Genomic DNA, 14,953 nt, shown 5'->3' with positions numbered 1-14,953 from the left:
TGCAGGAGCGCCAATATTCATAAAACAAGTTCTTAGAGACCTACAAAGAAACTGAGACCCCCACACAATAATAATGTGAGAATTTAACACCCCATTGTCAAAATTAGACAGATCAATGAGACAGAATATTAACAAGGATATTCAGGACTTGAACTCAGCTCTGGACCAAGAGGACCTAATAGACATCTACACAACTCTCCACCCTAAATCAACAGAATATACATTCTTCTCAGCATCACACTGCACTTATTCTAAAATCAGCCACATAATTGAAAGTAAAACACTCATCAGCAAATGTAAAAGAACAGAAATCATAACAAACAGTCTCTCAGACCACAGTGCAATCAAATTAGAACTCAGGATTAAGAAACTCACTCAAAACTGCACAACTATGTGGAAACTGAACAACCTGCTCCTGAATGACTACTGGGTAAATAACAAAATGAAGGCAGAAATAAAGATGTTCTTTGAAACCAATGAGAACAAACACACAATGTACCAGAATCCCTGGGACACAGCTAAAACAGTGTTTAGAGGAAAATTTAGAGCACTAAATGCCCACAGGAGAAAGCAGGAAAGATCTGAAATCGACACCCTAACATCACAATTAAAAGAACTAGAGAAGCAACAGCAAACAAATTCAAAAGCTCACAGAAGACAAGAAATAACTAAAATCAGAGCAGTATTGAAGAAGATAGAGATGTGAAAAACTCTTCAAAAAATTAATGAATCCAGGAGCTGGTTTTTTTTTGCTAAGATTAACAAAATAGATAGGTTACTAGCCAGACTAATAAAAAAGAAAAGAGAGAAGAATCAAATAGACACAATAAAAAATGATAAAGGGGTTATTACCACTGACCCCACAGGAATACAAACTACCATCAGAGAATACTAAAAACACCTCTATGCAAATAAACTGTGAAATCTAGAATAAATGGATAAATTCCTTCCCATATACACCCTTCCAAGGTTAAACCAGGAACAGAAAACCAAACCACATATTTTCACCTATAAGTGGGAGTTGAACAATGAGAACACACAGACACAGGGAGGGGAAAATCACACACCAGGGTCTGTCGAGAGGTTGGGGGAGTAGGGGAGGGATAGCATTAGGGGAAGCACCTAATGTTGATGATGGATTGTTGGGTGCAGCAAACCACCACGGCACATGTATACCTATGTAACAAACCTACATGTTCTGCACATGTATCCCATAACTTAAAATGCAATTAAAAAAAGAAAGAAATAGCAGGATAGTTAGTAGAGGTAGAGAAGTAAGGGAGATAGCCAGAAGTTGGTTAACAGATACAAAAGTTCAACTATATAAAAGGAATAAGTAATAGTGTTCTATAGCAGTATAGAGTGACTATAGTTAACAACAGCTTATTGCATATTTTAAAATACCTAGAAGAGCAGATTTTTAATGTTTCCAGCACAAGGAAATGAAAAATATTTGAGGTTATAGATATGTTAATCATCCTGCTTGATCATTACACATTGTATACATGTACTGAAATACTACAGTACACCCCATAAATATGTACAATTATTGTGCCCATTAAATTATAAATTATACATTTATAATAATATATATTTATATATGATATATAATATAAATTTATAATATATAATATGTAATACTGTATTATACATTTATTACTAAATAAGCAATAATTAAATCAAATAAGTAAAGGCTAAGAAAACAAAAGAAAATAACAAGTGCTGGTGAGAATGTGGAGAAATTGGAAACCTCAGGTCCTACTGATGGAAATGTAAAATGGTGCAGCTGTTAAGGACAATATTAAGGCAGTTAAAGAATTAAAAACAGAATTACCACATATCCCAGAAATGCCACTTCTGGATATATATCCAAAAGAATTAAACTCAACACATCAAAGAGATATTTGTTTATCCATATTCATAATAGTATTACTCACAAAGTCAAAAGGTGAAAGTAATCCAGATGCTCATCAACAGATAAATGGGTAAGAAAATTTGGTTTATACATATAACGGAATATTATTCACTCTTAGAAAGGAAGAAAAATCTGACACATGAGAAAACATGAATAAACCCTGAGAACATAACATTAGGTTAAGTGAAATAAACCAGTCACAAAAGGGCAAATATGTAATGATTCCACTTTTATGAGGTACACAGCATACTTGATTTTATAGAGACACAAAGTAGAATGTTGGTTGCCATGGGATGGTGGAAGGGAGAAATGTAGAGTTATCATTTGAGGTGGGGGTGGGGTTCTACAACATTTCTTCCTGCATCATCTACGTCTCTGGACACTTCTCTTTGGGCAACCCATTCCCTTTAACTTCAGATAAATTTCAGGGCAAGAGATAAGGGAATGGGAATTTTATCTGCAGCTAGTCTACACAGTCTCTGGCAGATAAGACTGACAAAGACCTCAAAGAATGTGGTGGGCCACCTTTACAAGGCCCACCTTCTGTTCTTGTGTTGCTATGGACACACTTCATGGAATTATTAATATGAATTAGTTTGCATAGTTGAGAAGATTATGTTACTTTGGTTTTGTTTGTTGATTACTTTGTTGGTAGAGACAGGGTTTTGTCATGTTACCCATACTGGTCTCGAACTCCTGAGCTCATGCAGTCTGCCCACCTCAACCTCCAAAAGGGCTGGAATTACCGGCATGATCTACAATGCCTGGTCAAGAGTTATTAGTAAGTGGGTATAAAGTTTCCGTTTTGCAAGATGAAAAGGATTCTGGAGATGTATGGTAGTGATGTTTGCACAACAATGTGAATGTAATTAATACCAATACACTATACACTTAAAATGATTAATACAGAAACTTTTATGTTATGTGTATTTTGCCACAATTTTTTTACAAAATTAAAAAATATATAAATACACAATAAACAAGTGAGATTTATCCCAGAAATGCAAAAGTGGTTTAACAAGAAAGTCAATCAGTGTACTACACCATATTAGAATAAAAGAGAAAAACATGTTCATCTCATTAGACACAGAAAAAGAAATTGACAACTTTTAATACCCATCATAACAAAAACACTTAGAAAACTCTAATTGAAATAAAACTCCCTTACCAAATAAAGCATATTTATGAAAACTCCAATGCTAAAGCATACTAAATTGTGAAAGACTAAAAGCTTATAACGTAAAATCAGAAAGAAAAGAAAAAAAAACCAAGAATGTCCATTTTTACTACTATTAAACATAGTATTGGAAGTTCTAGCCAGAGAAATTAGGCGAGAAATGAAATAAAACACATTCAAATAGGAAAGGAAAAATTTAAGTCATGTGTATTTGAAGATAACATGATTCTATATATAGAAAAATCTCATACAATACAGACAGAAAACAAGTAGAGCTAATAAATGATTTCAGCATAATTTCAGAGTACAAGATCAATGCAAAACTCAGTTGTCTTTCAGTGCTGGTGCTGGTGCTAGTGCCTGCCATTAGGGGACCTGTAGATAGGACTACCCAGTCCAGCAACACCCATCTTGATGCCCCCGGGACTGAGCAGGGAGCCCAGGCTACTCTGAATTCCACAGATAAACAGATTGTCTGAGGAAACAGAGAAGCTCCCCCAGAAAACAAGGATCAAGCTGTGATATATCAAGTTGTGCTAGCCACAGCTGGCTTTCACTCATAAGTGCCATCTACTGACATGTATGTCAAACTGCACAGGCCAATATAAAACTGCCCACAGAGGTGAACACAGCTATAGAATCAAAGTCAAAGGTCCCACACAACATACTTTACAGTCACACCACATAGGAAGGGGGAGAGGAAAAGGAAAGAAAAAAACATACGGAGAGAAAAACAATTCTATCTGCACAAAAATAATTTCAAAAATCAGAAGAGGTAGCCTCTCCAAAGAAGAAGAAACCAGCATAAAGAATTCTGGCACCATGAAATGTCTGAATGTTGTAAAACCAACAAAGGATCACATGAACTCCCCAGCAATGAACCCTAAACAAACTGGCAACTCAGAAATGACGGATAAACAATTCAAAATATGGATTGCAAGTAAGCTCAGTGATCCAAGACAAGGTTGCAAATCAATGCAAGGAAACACCTAAAGCAGTCCAGGGAATGGAGCGACAGATAAACATCTTAAAAAGAAATCAATCAAAGCTTCTGGAATTGAAAGACTCACTTAAGGAATTTCAGAATGCAATTGAAGGGTTTATCAATAGACTGGACCAATTTCAGAGCTTGAACACCAGTCTTTTGAACTAACCCTGTCAGATAAAAATAAAGAAAGAATAATTTTAACAAATGAACAAAGTCTTCAAGAAATATGTGATGATTGAAAAGGAGTAAACCTAGGAATTATTGGCATTCCTGAAGAGAGAAGAAAAAGTAAATAATCTAGAAAATATATTTGAGCTAATAAGTAGAGAAAGTTTTCCCAAACTTGCTAGACAGGTAGACACCCAAATACAATAAATCCAGGGAATATATGTGAGACACTATACAAAATTAACATCACTAAGGCATTTACTCACCAGGCTGTCCAAAGTCAAGGCTAAAAAATAATTTTAAAAGCAGCTGGAGAAAAAGGTCAGATTGCATACGAAGAGAACCTTGTCAAGCTAAAAGGATGCTCAGCCTATTTTCAACATTCACTTTTTTAAAAATTACAAAAAAGAATTTTATAGTTTGCCAAAGTAAGCTTCAAAAGCAAAGAAGAAATACAATCTTGTCCAAACAAGTAAGTGTCAGGAAAATCTGTTACCATTAGATCAGGCTTATAAGAGATCATTAGGCCGGGCGCGGTGGCTCAAGTCTGTAATCCCAGCACTTTGGGAGGCCGAGACGGGCGGATCACGAGGTCAGGAGATCGAGACCATCCTGGCTAACACGGTGAAACCCCGTCTCTACTAAAAAATACAAAAAACTAGCTGGGCGAGGTGGCGGGTGCCTGTAGTCCCAGCTACATGGGAGGCTGAGGCAGGAGAATGGCGTAAACCTGGGAGGCGGAGCTTGCAGTGAGCTGAGATCCGGCCACTGCACTCCAGCCCGGGCGACAGAGCAAGACTCCGTCTCAAAAAAAAAAAAAAAAAAAAAAAAGAGATCATTAAGGGAGTTCTAAATATGGAAATGAAAGAACATTTCATTTCTACCACAAAACACACAAGTATGTAGCCCACAGACTCTATAGAGCAATCACACGATAGAAACTAAACCTCATAAATCAATGTTAACATTGAAGGTAAACAGTCTAAATGCTCCACATAAAAGTCAAAGAGTAGGAAGTTGGATTAAAAATAAGACCCATCCTTCTACTGTCCTCAGGACTACAAGGACCATCTTCTACTAGTAGAAGTAGAAGAACCATCTCAGACTTAGAAGACCCATCTTAGACCTAGAAAATCCTGAAGAACCTTCCAAAAAACTCCTAGAACTGATATACAATTTCAGTGAGATTTCAGTACACAAAATACATATTCAAAAATCTGTAGCATTTTTATACACCAAAAATGTTCATGCTGAAAGCCAAATCAAGAACTCAATCCCATTTACAATAGCCACAGGAAAAAACCTAGGAATACAACTAACAAATGGGGCAAAAAGGTCTCTACAAGGAGAGCTACAAAATACTGCCAAACAAAATCATAGATGACAGAAACAAACGGGAAAACAGTTCATGCTTATGGATTGAAACAATCAATATCATTATGGCTAGACTGCCCAAAGCAGTCTACAGATTCTGTGCTATTCCTATCAAACTACCAATGTCATTTTATTCTGAAATTCATATAGAACCAAAGAAGAGCCCAAATCCAAAGCAATCCTAAGCAAAAAGAACACTGGGAAGCTTCACATTAGGTGACTTCAAACTATACTGTAAGTTTACAGTAACCAAGAGAGCTTGTAACTGGTACGAAACACAAATTGAACAGAAGTAGAGAAGCCAGAAATAAAGCCAAACACGTATAGGCAGCTGATCTTCAACAGTTGACAAAAATAGTCAATGAGGAAAGAATTCTCTATTTAGTAAATTGAACTAGAATAACTGACTAGCCATATGCAGAATGAAACTGGAACACTTCCTTGCACCATATACAAAAATTAACTCGAGATGGATTAATGATCTAAATTTAAGACCTCAAACCATAAGAATCCTATAGAAAAAAATCTATAAAATTCCATTCTGGATACAGGCTTTAGAAAAGAATTTATGAATAATTCCTCAAAAGAAATTGGAACCAAAATGAATATTGACAAGTGGGACCTAATTAAAGAGCTTCTGCACAGCAAGAGAAACTACCAACAGAATAAACAGACAACCTACAGAATGGGACAAAATACTTGCAAACTGTGAATCCAACAATGGTTCAATAGCAAGAATCTATAAGGAAGTTAAACAATTCAACAAGTTATAAAACAAGTAACCCCATTAAAAAGTGGGCAAAGGACATATGTCCTTCCAAAGAAGACATACACATGGCCAACAAGCACATGACAAAATACTTAACATCACTAATAATCAGAGAATTGCAAATCAAAACCACAGTGAGATATCATCTCATACCAGTCAAAATGGATATGATTAAAAAGTCAAAAAAATAACAGACGTTGGTGAGACTTCAGAGAAAAGAGAACAGTTATATACTACTGGTGGGAATGTAAGTTCAGCCATATGGAAAGTAGTTTGGAGATTTCTCAAAGAACGAAATGCAGAACTATCATTCTATTTCACTACTGGGTATGTACCCAATGGAAAACAAATTGTTTTACCAAAAAGACACATGTGCTCATATGTCCATTCCTGCACTTTTCACAATAGTAAAGACATAGAACCAACCAATGATGTGTCACATAAAGCAAATGTGGTATATATACACCATGAAATGCTTTGCAGCCATTAAAAAATCATATCTTTGCAGCAACATAGATGCAGCTGGAAGCCATTATCTGGAGAGAATTAATGCAGCAACAGAAAACCAAATACCACATGTTCTCATATAAAAGTGGGACACAAAGATGGAAACAATACACATGGAATTACTATAGAGGGTAGAGAGATATAAAGGCAAGGGCTGAAAAACTATGTATTGGGTATTAGTCTCACTACCTGGTTGACAGCATTATTTGTACCCTAAACTTCAGCATCACACAATATACCCATGTAACAAATGTGAACGTGCACTTCCTGAATCTAAAAGTTGAAATATTTTTTTAAAAAGAAGGCATTTAATATGGTACCATTTTAAAATCAGACAATCAATGGTCATAACTAAATACAAAATTTAAGATAAACTTGCCTTTTAAACTAAACCAGACCCTTGCAACAGAGGAGAAAAGAATATCTAATACCTAAATAAATTGAAAACTATCCCATGTTCAACGATTGGAAGACTTAAAGATGGCAATACTCCTCAAAGTGATCTAAAAATTCATGCAATCCCTACCAAAATACCAATGGTCTTTTTTCCAGAAATGGGAAAGTTGATTGTTCAATTAATATGCAACCATATGGTGATGAAGCAGCTACGTTGTCTGGGATGTACACCCTCGGGTTTGTCATCACGCCCCAGGACAATTTAGGACAGGGACACATCTGAGTGGGTTAAGTAGCAGAAAATTTAATAGAAGAAAGGAGAGAAAAGAGCAGTTTCTTGTGCGAGAGAGGGACATTGGAAAAGGGGGAAGGAGGTGGATAACAGCAAATCGTATAGGCAGGCTGGAGGAAGCAGTGTCTGATTTACATAGGGCCCATAGAAATTGGTTTAATCAGGTGTGACATTTACATAGCGAGTGGGCAAGGCTGGCCTCCCCACTATAATCTTATTATGCATATGGACTTTCCACTTGACCGGTGCCATCTTATCTGCTCCTTACTATACACGTTGCTGGCAAAGGGGAGGGAAGATGAAGCCGCCATTTTGAACATGCCTAGTCACAGGTAGTTCTGTACTACCAGCATTCGCCCAAGAAGCTTCCAGCTTCCTCATCTGTGTCTGCAGCTCAATTTTACAAGCTGCTCTTTGTTAGAAAATGATTTGGGGCTGCTTTCCATTGAAAAGAAAAACCTTACTGAGGACTCCCAAAGGCATACTATCTGCCTAAGTAATTTCTACTTAATTTCTGTATCTGTGAGTACTCAGTTTCCAACTTCAAAACTTACTACAAAGTATAATAATCAGAACAGTGTGGTACTAGCATAAAGATATCATCAAGACAAATGGAATAAAACTGAAGTCACGAAATAAACCTAAAGATCTATGGCAAACTTACTTTCATCAAGGGTGCCTAGACCATTCAATCTGAGGAAAGAATCCCTTCAACAAATGGTGATGAGACAAGAGGACAGTGAAATGCAGAAGAATGAAACTGAGACCTTCCCTACTTCACTCCAAATGAAAAATATAACTGAAAATGGATGGATAAACTTAAATATAAGAGCTAAAACTATAAAACTCTTAGAATAAAACATACGGGTAAATCTTCATGACTTCATATTTGGCAATAGATTTATAAATTTGATACCAGGGCAGCAAAAGGAAAAATAGATAAACGAAATTTCATCAAAATTAAACTTGGTGCAGCAAGAATATAATTAAGAATGTGAAATGACAACCAACAGAATGGGAGGAAATATTTTCATATTATGTATATGTAAGAGTTTAATGTTTTGAATACACAAACCATTCTAACAGCTTAAAAAGAAAAATAAAAGCAACTTAATTTAAATAGAAAATGTACTTGAATGGCATGTATCCAAAGAAGATATACAAATGAGTAATAATATATTATATTATTATACTATATATAATATTATATATATATTGAATAATAATAACATATTATTATTCAAGTTCAAAATCATTGGCCATTAAATACAAGTTAAAACCACAATGAGAGCTGGGCGCAATGGCTCACACCTATAATTCCAGCACTTAGGGAGGCCAAGATGGGCAGATCACCTGAGGTCAAGAGTTCGAGACCAGCCTGGCCAAATTGGTGAAAACCCATCTCTACCAAAAACATAAAAATTAACCAGGTGTGGTGGCACATCCCTGTAATTCCAGCTACTCTGGGGACTGAGTCAAAAGGATTGTGTAAACCCAGGAGGCAGAAGTTGCAGGGAGCTGAGATCGTGCCACTGCAATCCAGCCTGGGTGACAGAGTAAGACTCTGTCTCTAAATAAATAAATAAATAAAACCACAATGAGCTACCACTTTACATTCACTAGGATGGCTTCAATAAATACAGAAAATTACAAGTATTAGCAACTATGTGGAAAAATAGAAATCCCTCTACATTGCTGGAAGGAATATAAAATGCCACATTCACTGTAGAAAAGTTTGGCTCCTATACAAGAAAATAAACATAAAATTACCATTTGACCCAGCAATTCAACTCCTGAGAATATATCCATGAATGATGAAAACATGCTCATAAAGACACACAAATGGTCAAAACAAGATTATCTATAAGAGCCAAAAGTTGGAAACAATGCAAATGTCCATAAACAGATGAATAACAAATTGTGAGATATGTGCGTGGAAAATAAAATATATTTCAGCGACAAAAAGAATGAAGTACTAATACACGTTGCAACTTAGATGAGCCTCCAAAACTTCATATGTGAAAGGACCCAGAAATAACAGGCTACATATGCTATGAGTCCTTTATATATCCATAGCAGGCAAATCCATGGAAACAGAAAGAAGATTAGAGGTCATTACATGATGGGGTGGAGGAATGGAGTGATAATTTAATGAATATGATATGTTTTTGTAGAGTGATAAAAACATTTTGAAACCAGAGAAAGCTGGTGGTTGCACAACATTGTGAATACATTAAATACCACTCAAGTGTACACTTTAAAATGGTTAATTATATATTGTGTGAATTTCACTTCAATTTAAGAAATGACATAATTCCCTGATCTACAGACTTAATGCAATCCTGTCAAAATCCCCATTGGCTCCTTTGAGAAAATTGACAAGTTTATTCTAAATTTCATATGAAGATTCAAGGGACCCAGAATAGTGAAAATGGTACTGAAAAAGAATAACAAAAGACTCACACGCCTTGATTTGATTTAATAACTTGGTATTAATGCAATACTACAGTAATTAAGATGGTGTATTATAGGGATTAGGAGAGACGTATAGATCAATGGAGTACAATTGAGAGCGCACACACACAAAAAAAACCTTCACACATTTATAGTCAATTGGATTTTGACAGGGTTGCCAAGACAATTCAATAGGGGAAAAAATAGCCTTTTCAACAATGGTGCAATAACAACAGGATTGATGTTTACACATCATCTGATAGACACCAAATTCCAACTGTTATCTGTACAAATCATTTTAGTTTACACTCATTGAAGGCTTCCCTTCCCTCTTCCATCCACCTACTCTTTTCCATCACCCACCTCTGCACCTCCATGTAGAGCATTCTGATCCATCTGAAACCCTCCTCTGACTCTCACTGCAAATATTTTATGGCCTATTTCAATTTGCAGGAATCCAGGAAACCCACCTAAGTTAAGCCATTCTTTCCCATTCTCAAATAAACTGTGTGCAATAATGATGCTCATCTTCATCATATGGCATATTTTATATTTTCATATTTGTCGGTAATTGATTCCATTTCACCTGAAATATGCATTCTGTTTCTTCTTGGGTAGATTTATACATATATATATATTTTAAGTTCTGGGATACATGTGCAGAAGGTACAAATTTGTTACATAGGTATACATGTGCCATGGTGGTTTGCTGCACCCATCTTGGCCCCGGCGTTGATGCTCCCCTCCATGTGTCCATGTGTTCTCATTGTTCAACTCCCACTTATGAGTGGGAGCATACAATGTTTGGTTTTCTGTTCCTGTGTTAGTTTGCTGAGGATGATGGTTTCCAGCTTCATCCATATCCCTGCAGAGGACATGAACTCATCCTGTTTTATGGCAGCACAATATTCCATAGTGTATATGTGCCACATTTTCTTTATCCAGTCTGTCATTCATCAGCATTTGGGTTGGTCTCAAGTCTTTGCTATTGTGAATAGTGCTGCAATAAACATATGTGCACCTGTGTCTTTATAGTAGGATGATTTATAGTCCTTTGCTATAGTATAGCTGAATATGAAATTCCGGATTGAAAATTCTTTAAGAATGTTGAATATTGGCTCCCACTCTCTTCTGGCTTATACTGTTTCTGCAAAAAGATCTGCTGTTAGTTTTATGGACTTCCTTTGTCTTAGGGTTGCTCTTCTCAAGGAGTATCTTTGTGGTCTTCTCTTTATTTCCTAAATTTGAATGTTGGCCTGTCTTGCTAGGTTAAAGAAGTTATTCTGGATAGTATCCTGAAGAGTGTTTTCTAACTTGGTTCCATTCTCCCCATCACATTTAGGTACACCAATCAAATGTAGGTTTGGTCTTTTTACATAATCCCATATTTCTTGGAGGCTTTGTTTGTTCCTTTTCATTCTTTTTTCTCTAATCTTGTCCTTGCATTTTATTTCATTAGGTTGATCTTCAATCTCTGATATCCTTTCTTCTGCTTGATCAATTTGGCTATTGATACTTGTGTATGCTTCACAAAGTTCTCGTGCTGTTTTTTTTGGTTCCTTCAAGTCATTTATGCTCTTCTCTAAACTAGTTATTCTAATTAGCAACTTGTGTAACCTTTTTTAAGGTTCTTAGCTCCCTTGCATTAGGTTAGAACATGGTCCTTTAGCTCGGTGAGGTTGTTATTACCCACCTTCTGAAGGCTATTTCTGTCAATTCATTAAACTCATTCTCCATCCAATTTGTTCCCTTGCTGGAGAGGAGTTGTGATCCTTTAGAGGAGAAGAAGCATTCTGGTTTTTGTAATTTTCAGCCTTTTTGCACTGTTTTTTTTTTTTTCCTCATCTTCATGGATTTATCTACCTTTAGTCTTTGATGCTGGTGACCTTTGGATGGGGTTTTCGTGTGGATGTCCCTTTGGTTGATATTAATGCTATTCCTTTCTGTTTGTTAGCTTTCCTTCTAACAGTCAGGCCCCTCTGCTGCAGGTCTGCTGGAGTTTGCTGGAGGTCTCCTCCAGACCCTATTTGTCTGGGTATTCCCAGAAGCGGCTGCAGCCCTGCAAAGATTGTTTCCTGTTCCTTCTTCTGGAAGCCTTATCCCAGATGGGCACCTGCCAGATGCCAGCCAGATGGAGCTCTCCTATATGAGGTCTGTCAACTTCTGCTGGGAGTTGTCTGCCAGTCATGAGGCATGGGGGTGAGGGGCCCACTTGAGGAGGCAGTCTGTCCTTTAGTAGTGCTCGAGTGCTTTGAAGGGAGATCTACTCTCTTCAGTGCCAGCAGGCAGGAACATTGAAGCCTGCTGAAGCTGCATGCACAGCCGCCCCTTCCCCCAGGTGCTTTTTCCCAGGGAGATGGGAGTTTTATCTATAAGCCCCTGACGGGCTGCTGCCTTTCTTTTAGAGATGCCCACCCAGAGAGGAAGAATCTGGACAGACAGTCTGGTTACAGCAGCTTTTTGGAGCTGCAGTAGGCTCCACCCAGTTCAGACTTCCTAGTGGCTTTGTTTACATTGTGAGGGGAAAACTGCCTACTCAAGCCTCAGTAATGTCGCACGCCCCTCTCCCCACTAAGCCCAAATGTCCCAGGTCAATTTCAGACTGCCGTGTTGGCAGTAAGAATCAAGCCAGTGGAGCTTGCTGGGCTCTGTGGGGGTGAAATCCACTGAGCCAGACCACTTGGCTCCCTAGCTTCAGCCCTCTTCCCAAGGCCGTGAACAGTTTTGTCACGCTGGTGTTCCTGGTGCCCCTGAGGTGTGAAAAAAAAAATTTCTGCAGCTAGCTCTGTCTGCCCAAACAGCCCCCCAGTTTTGTGCTGGGCCCTTGTGGTGTAGGCACCTGATGGACTTTCCTGGTCTGCAGGCTGTGAAGACCGTGGGAAGAGCATAGTATCTGGGCTAGAATGCACCATTCCTCATGGGAGGGTCCCTCACAGCTTCCCTTGGCTAGGGGAGGGATTTCCTTGACCCTTTGCCCTTCCTGGGTGAGGCGAGGCCCCACGCTGCTTTGTCTCACCCTCCATGGGCTGCACTAACTGTCTAACCAGTCCCAATGAGATCAGCCACGTACATCAGTTGGAAATGCAGAAATCACCCACCTTCTGCATTGATCTCGCTGGGTGCTGCAGACCAGAGCTGTTCCTATTCGGCCATCTTTATTGTTTGGGCAGATTATTTTTATTTAAACAATTTAGTCTACATATTCTAATTATTTAACAATCTAATTTTATATTTTCCATTATGCTTACTGGATATTCATTCATACGATAACAACTTAAAGTGCTTCTCAAGCATTACTGTTTGACCAGTTAAACATCCCGAGTAAACACAGAGCAAGTCAATGAATCACAGATTCACAAGCAGTCACATAACTAAGCTTTTGTTAACATTTTACCTTCTCCATTTTGATCAGGAAGCAATCAATAAAGTCCCGTGGATTGTTCATGTCCATCGATTCTTGGTGTTCTTTTACTTTCTCCAAAATATAACTTTTCACAAAAGCAATGTTTTTAAGTAATTTGTTATGAGTTCCCGGGAAATAATCAATGATAGGAGAAAAATTGTTGTAGATCTAAGAGAAAACAATAATTTATTAAATTAAAAGATTTTAATAAAGGCATATATACCACATACCAAGCTCTGGTTGTAAATTACAGTTATAAATATAAATAAAATATATCATATATCTTGATGGGAAAATTTTTATTGTACATATGTAGTAATTATCTGATTATAAAAGATTTGAGGAAGAAAATTCTGACCAGAGAATCAATTCTAACCCAATGATAAACATTTTCTAGACTCATACCTCCTTTTTATTGTATAAAAGCATCTTCATATTAATTCTGTTACCTTTTACAATTCTTCTCTACAATCTTGAAATATAAGATGGCATGAATTACCACATTCACGTTTTGTAGACGACAGCATAGGTTAAGAGAGTTTGGACAACCTGATTGATAGTACAAAGGTAGTCCCTACTATATTGATTTCTATCAAGCAGCCTCTGAAATGGAATTAGTATTTTAGAAGTAGGAGGGGCTCAAATATACTTCAAATTCCAACTGTGTACCACAGCAGTTAAATGACTTCTGTAAAATCACACAATTATTATTTAGGCAGAGTATAAAACATGCCAATTCAGCACAGAGTATAAGTATGATGTCTGTTTATGGTTCATAGACCATAAAACCAGTAATTTCATCATTCCTAACCCAGCTATCTCATCAGCTAGAATCCCAAACTGAGATATCAAACATCCCTGCCCTATTCATGTTTCTCGGCAGCTTCTATGGTCCCAAATATTCTCCCTTCTTGAAGGAGATGTCTTTCAAATTAGGATATTTCTGCCACACAATATGACAAAGTGTGAATTGAAGAACAAGTCTTGTGAGTAATGGAAGCCTCCAAAGTGCCTGGATGTCCATGGAGTGATATGAGCACGCTTTGGGGCTGTCACCAAAGTGCTTTATAGAAACAGGGCTTTGGAGTTTAGTGGAAGAAACATTGATAAGGAAGCTAATGGGCTTAGAAGTTAGGCCTATATTGGGACATTTATTTTCCATGCATAAAATAAAGGACTTGGCCATCTTTCCCAGATATTCACCCCATCGTTGTCTGGGCAACACTGTAGTATTCAAAAATGCACTTCAGAGCTTGATCCATATAGAATTTTGGATTTGTCAGAAAAAAAGAGCATAAGTGGTTTATCAGGAAGTAAAAATCTTGGCCTTACCTGGATCCAGGGGCTGCTCAAAATCTTGGCGTTTTCGTTAAACTTTTCCATCAAGTTAAGAAATTGCTGATCTTTATAATCAAAACGTTTATGGAAAATAATGGAGCAGATCACATTGCAAGGAGCACAGCCCAGGATGAAAGTGGGATCACAGGGTGAGGCTAAAGAATTAGAAACA

The 14,953-nt window shown here is 37.3% G+C and overlaps 1 protein-coding gene across 10 annotated transcripts in view; it reads right to left on the bottom strand.

The window, feature by feature from the left end:
- CYP2C9 (cytochrome P450, family 2, subfamily C, polypeptide 43) overlaps positions 1–14,953 on the bottom strand; it is a 127,121-nt gene that overhangs the window by 23,469 nt on the left and 88,699 nt on the right. For 9 of the 10 annotated variants that reach the window (XM_077944886.1, XM_077944889.1, XM_015147726.3 and 6 more), the window contains 2 exon segments: positions 14,776–14,936; positions 13,435–13,611 (listed from right to left, as the gene is read on the bottom strand). In XM_077944886.1, coding sequence (XP_077801012.1) covers positions 13,435–13,611; positions 14,776–14,936 — 338 coding nt within the window. 10 annotated transcript variants of the gene reach the window in all.

This window comes from Macaca mulatta, chromosome 9 (genome assembly GCF_049350105.2).
Source record: "Macaca mulatta isolate MMU2019108-1 chromosome 9, T2T-MMU8v2.0, whole genome shotgun sequence".
Taxonomy (NCBI): domain Eukaryota; kingdom Metazoa; phylum Chordata; class Mammalia; order Primates; family Cercopithecidae; genus Macaca; species Macaca mulatta.
The sequence above is the reverse complement of the archived record's forward strand: the minus strand, read 5'-3'. Positions and strand labels throughout refer to the sequence as shown.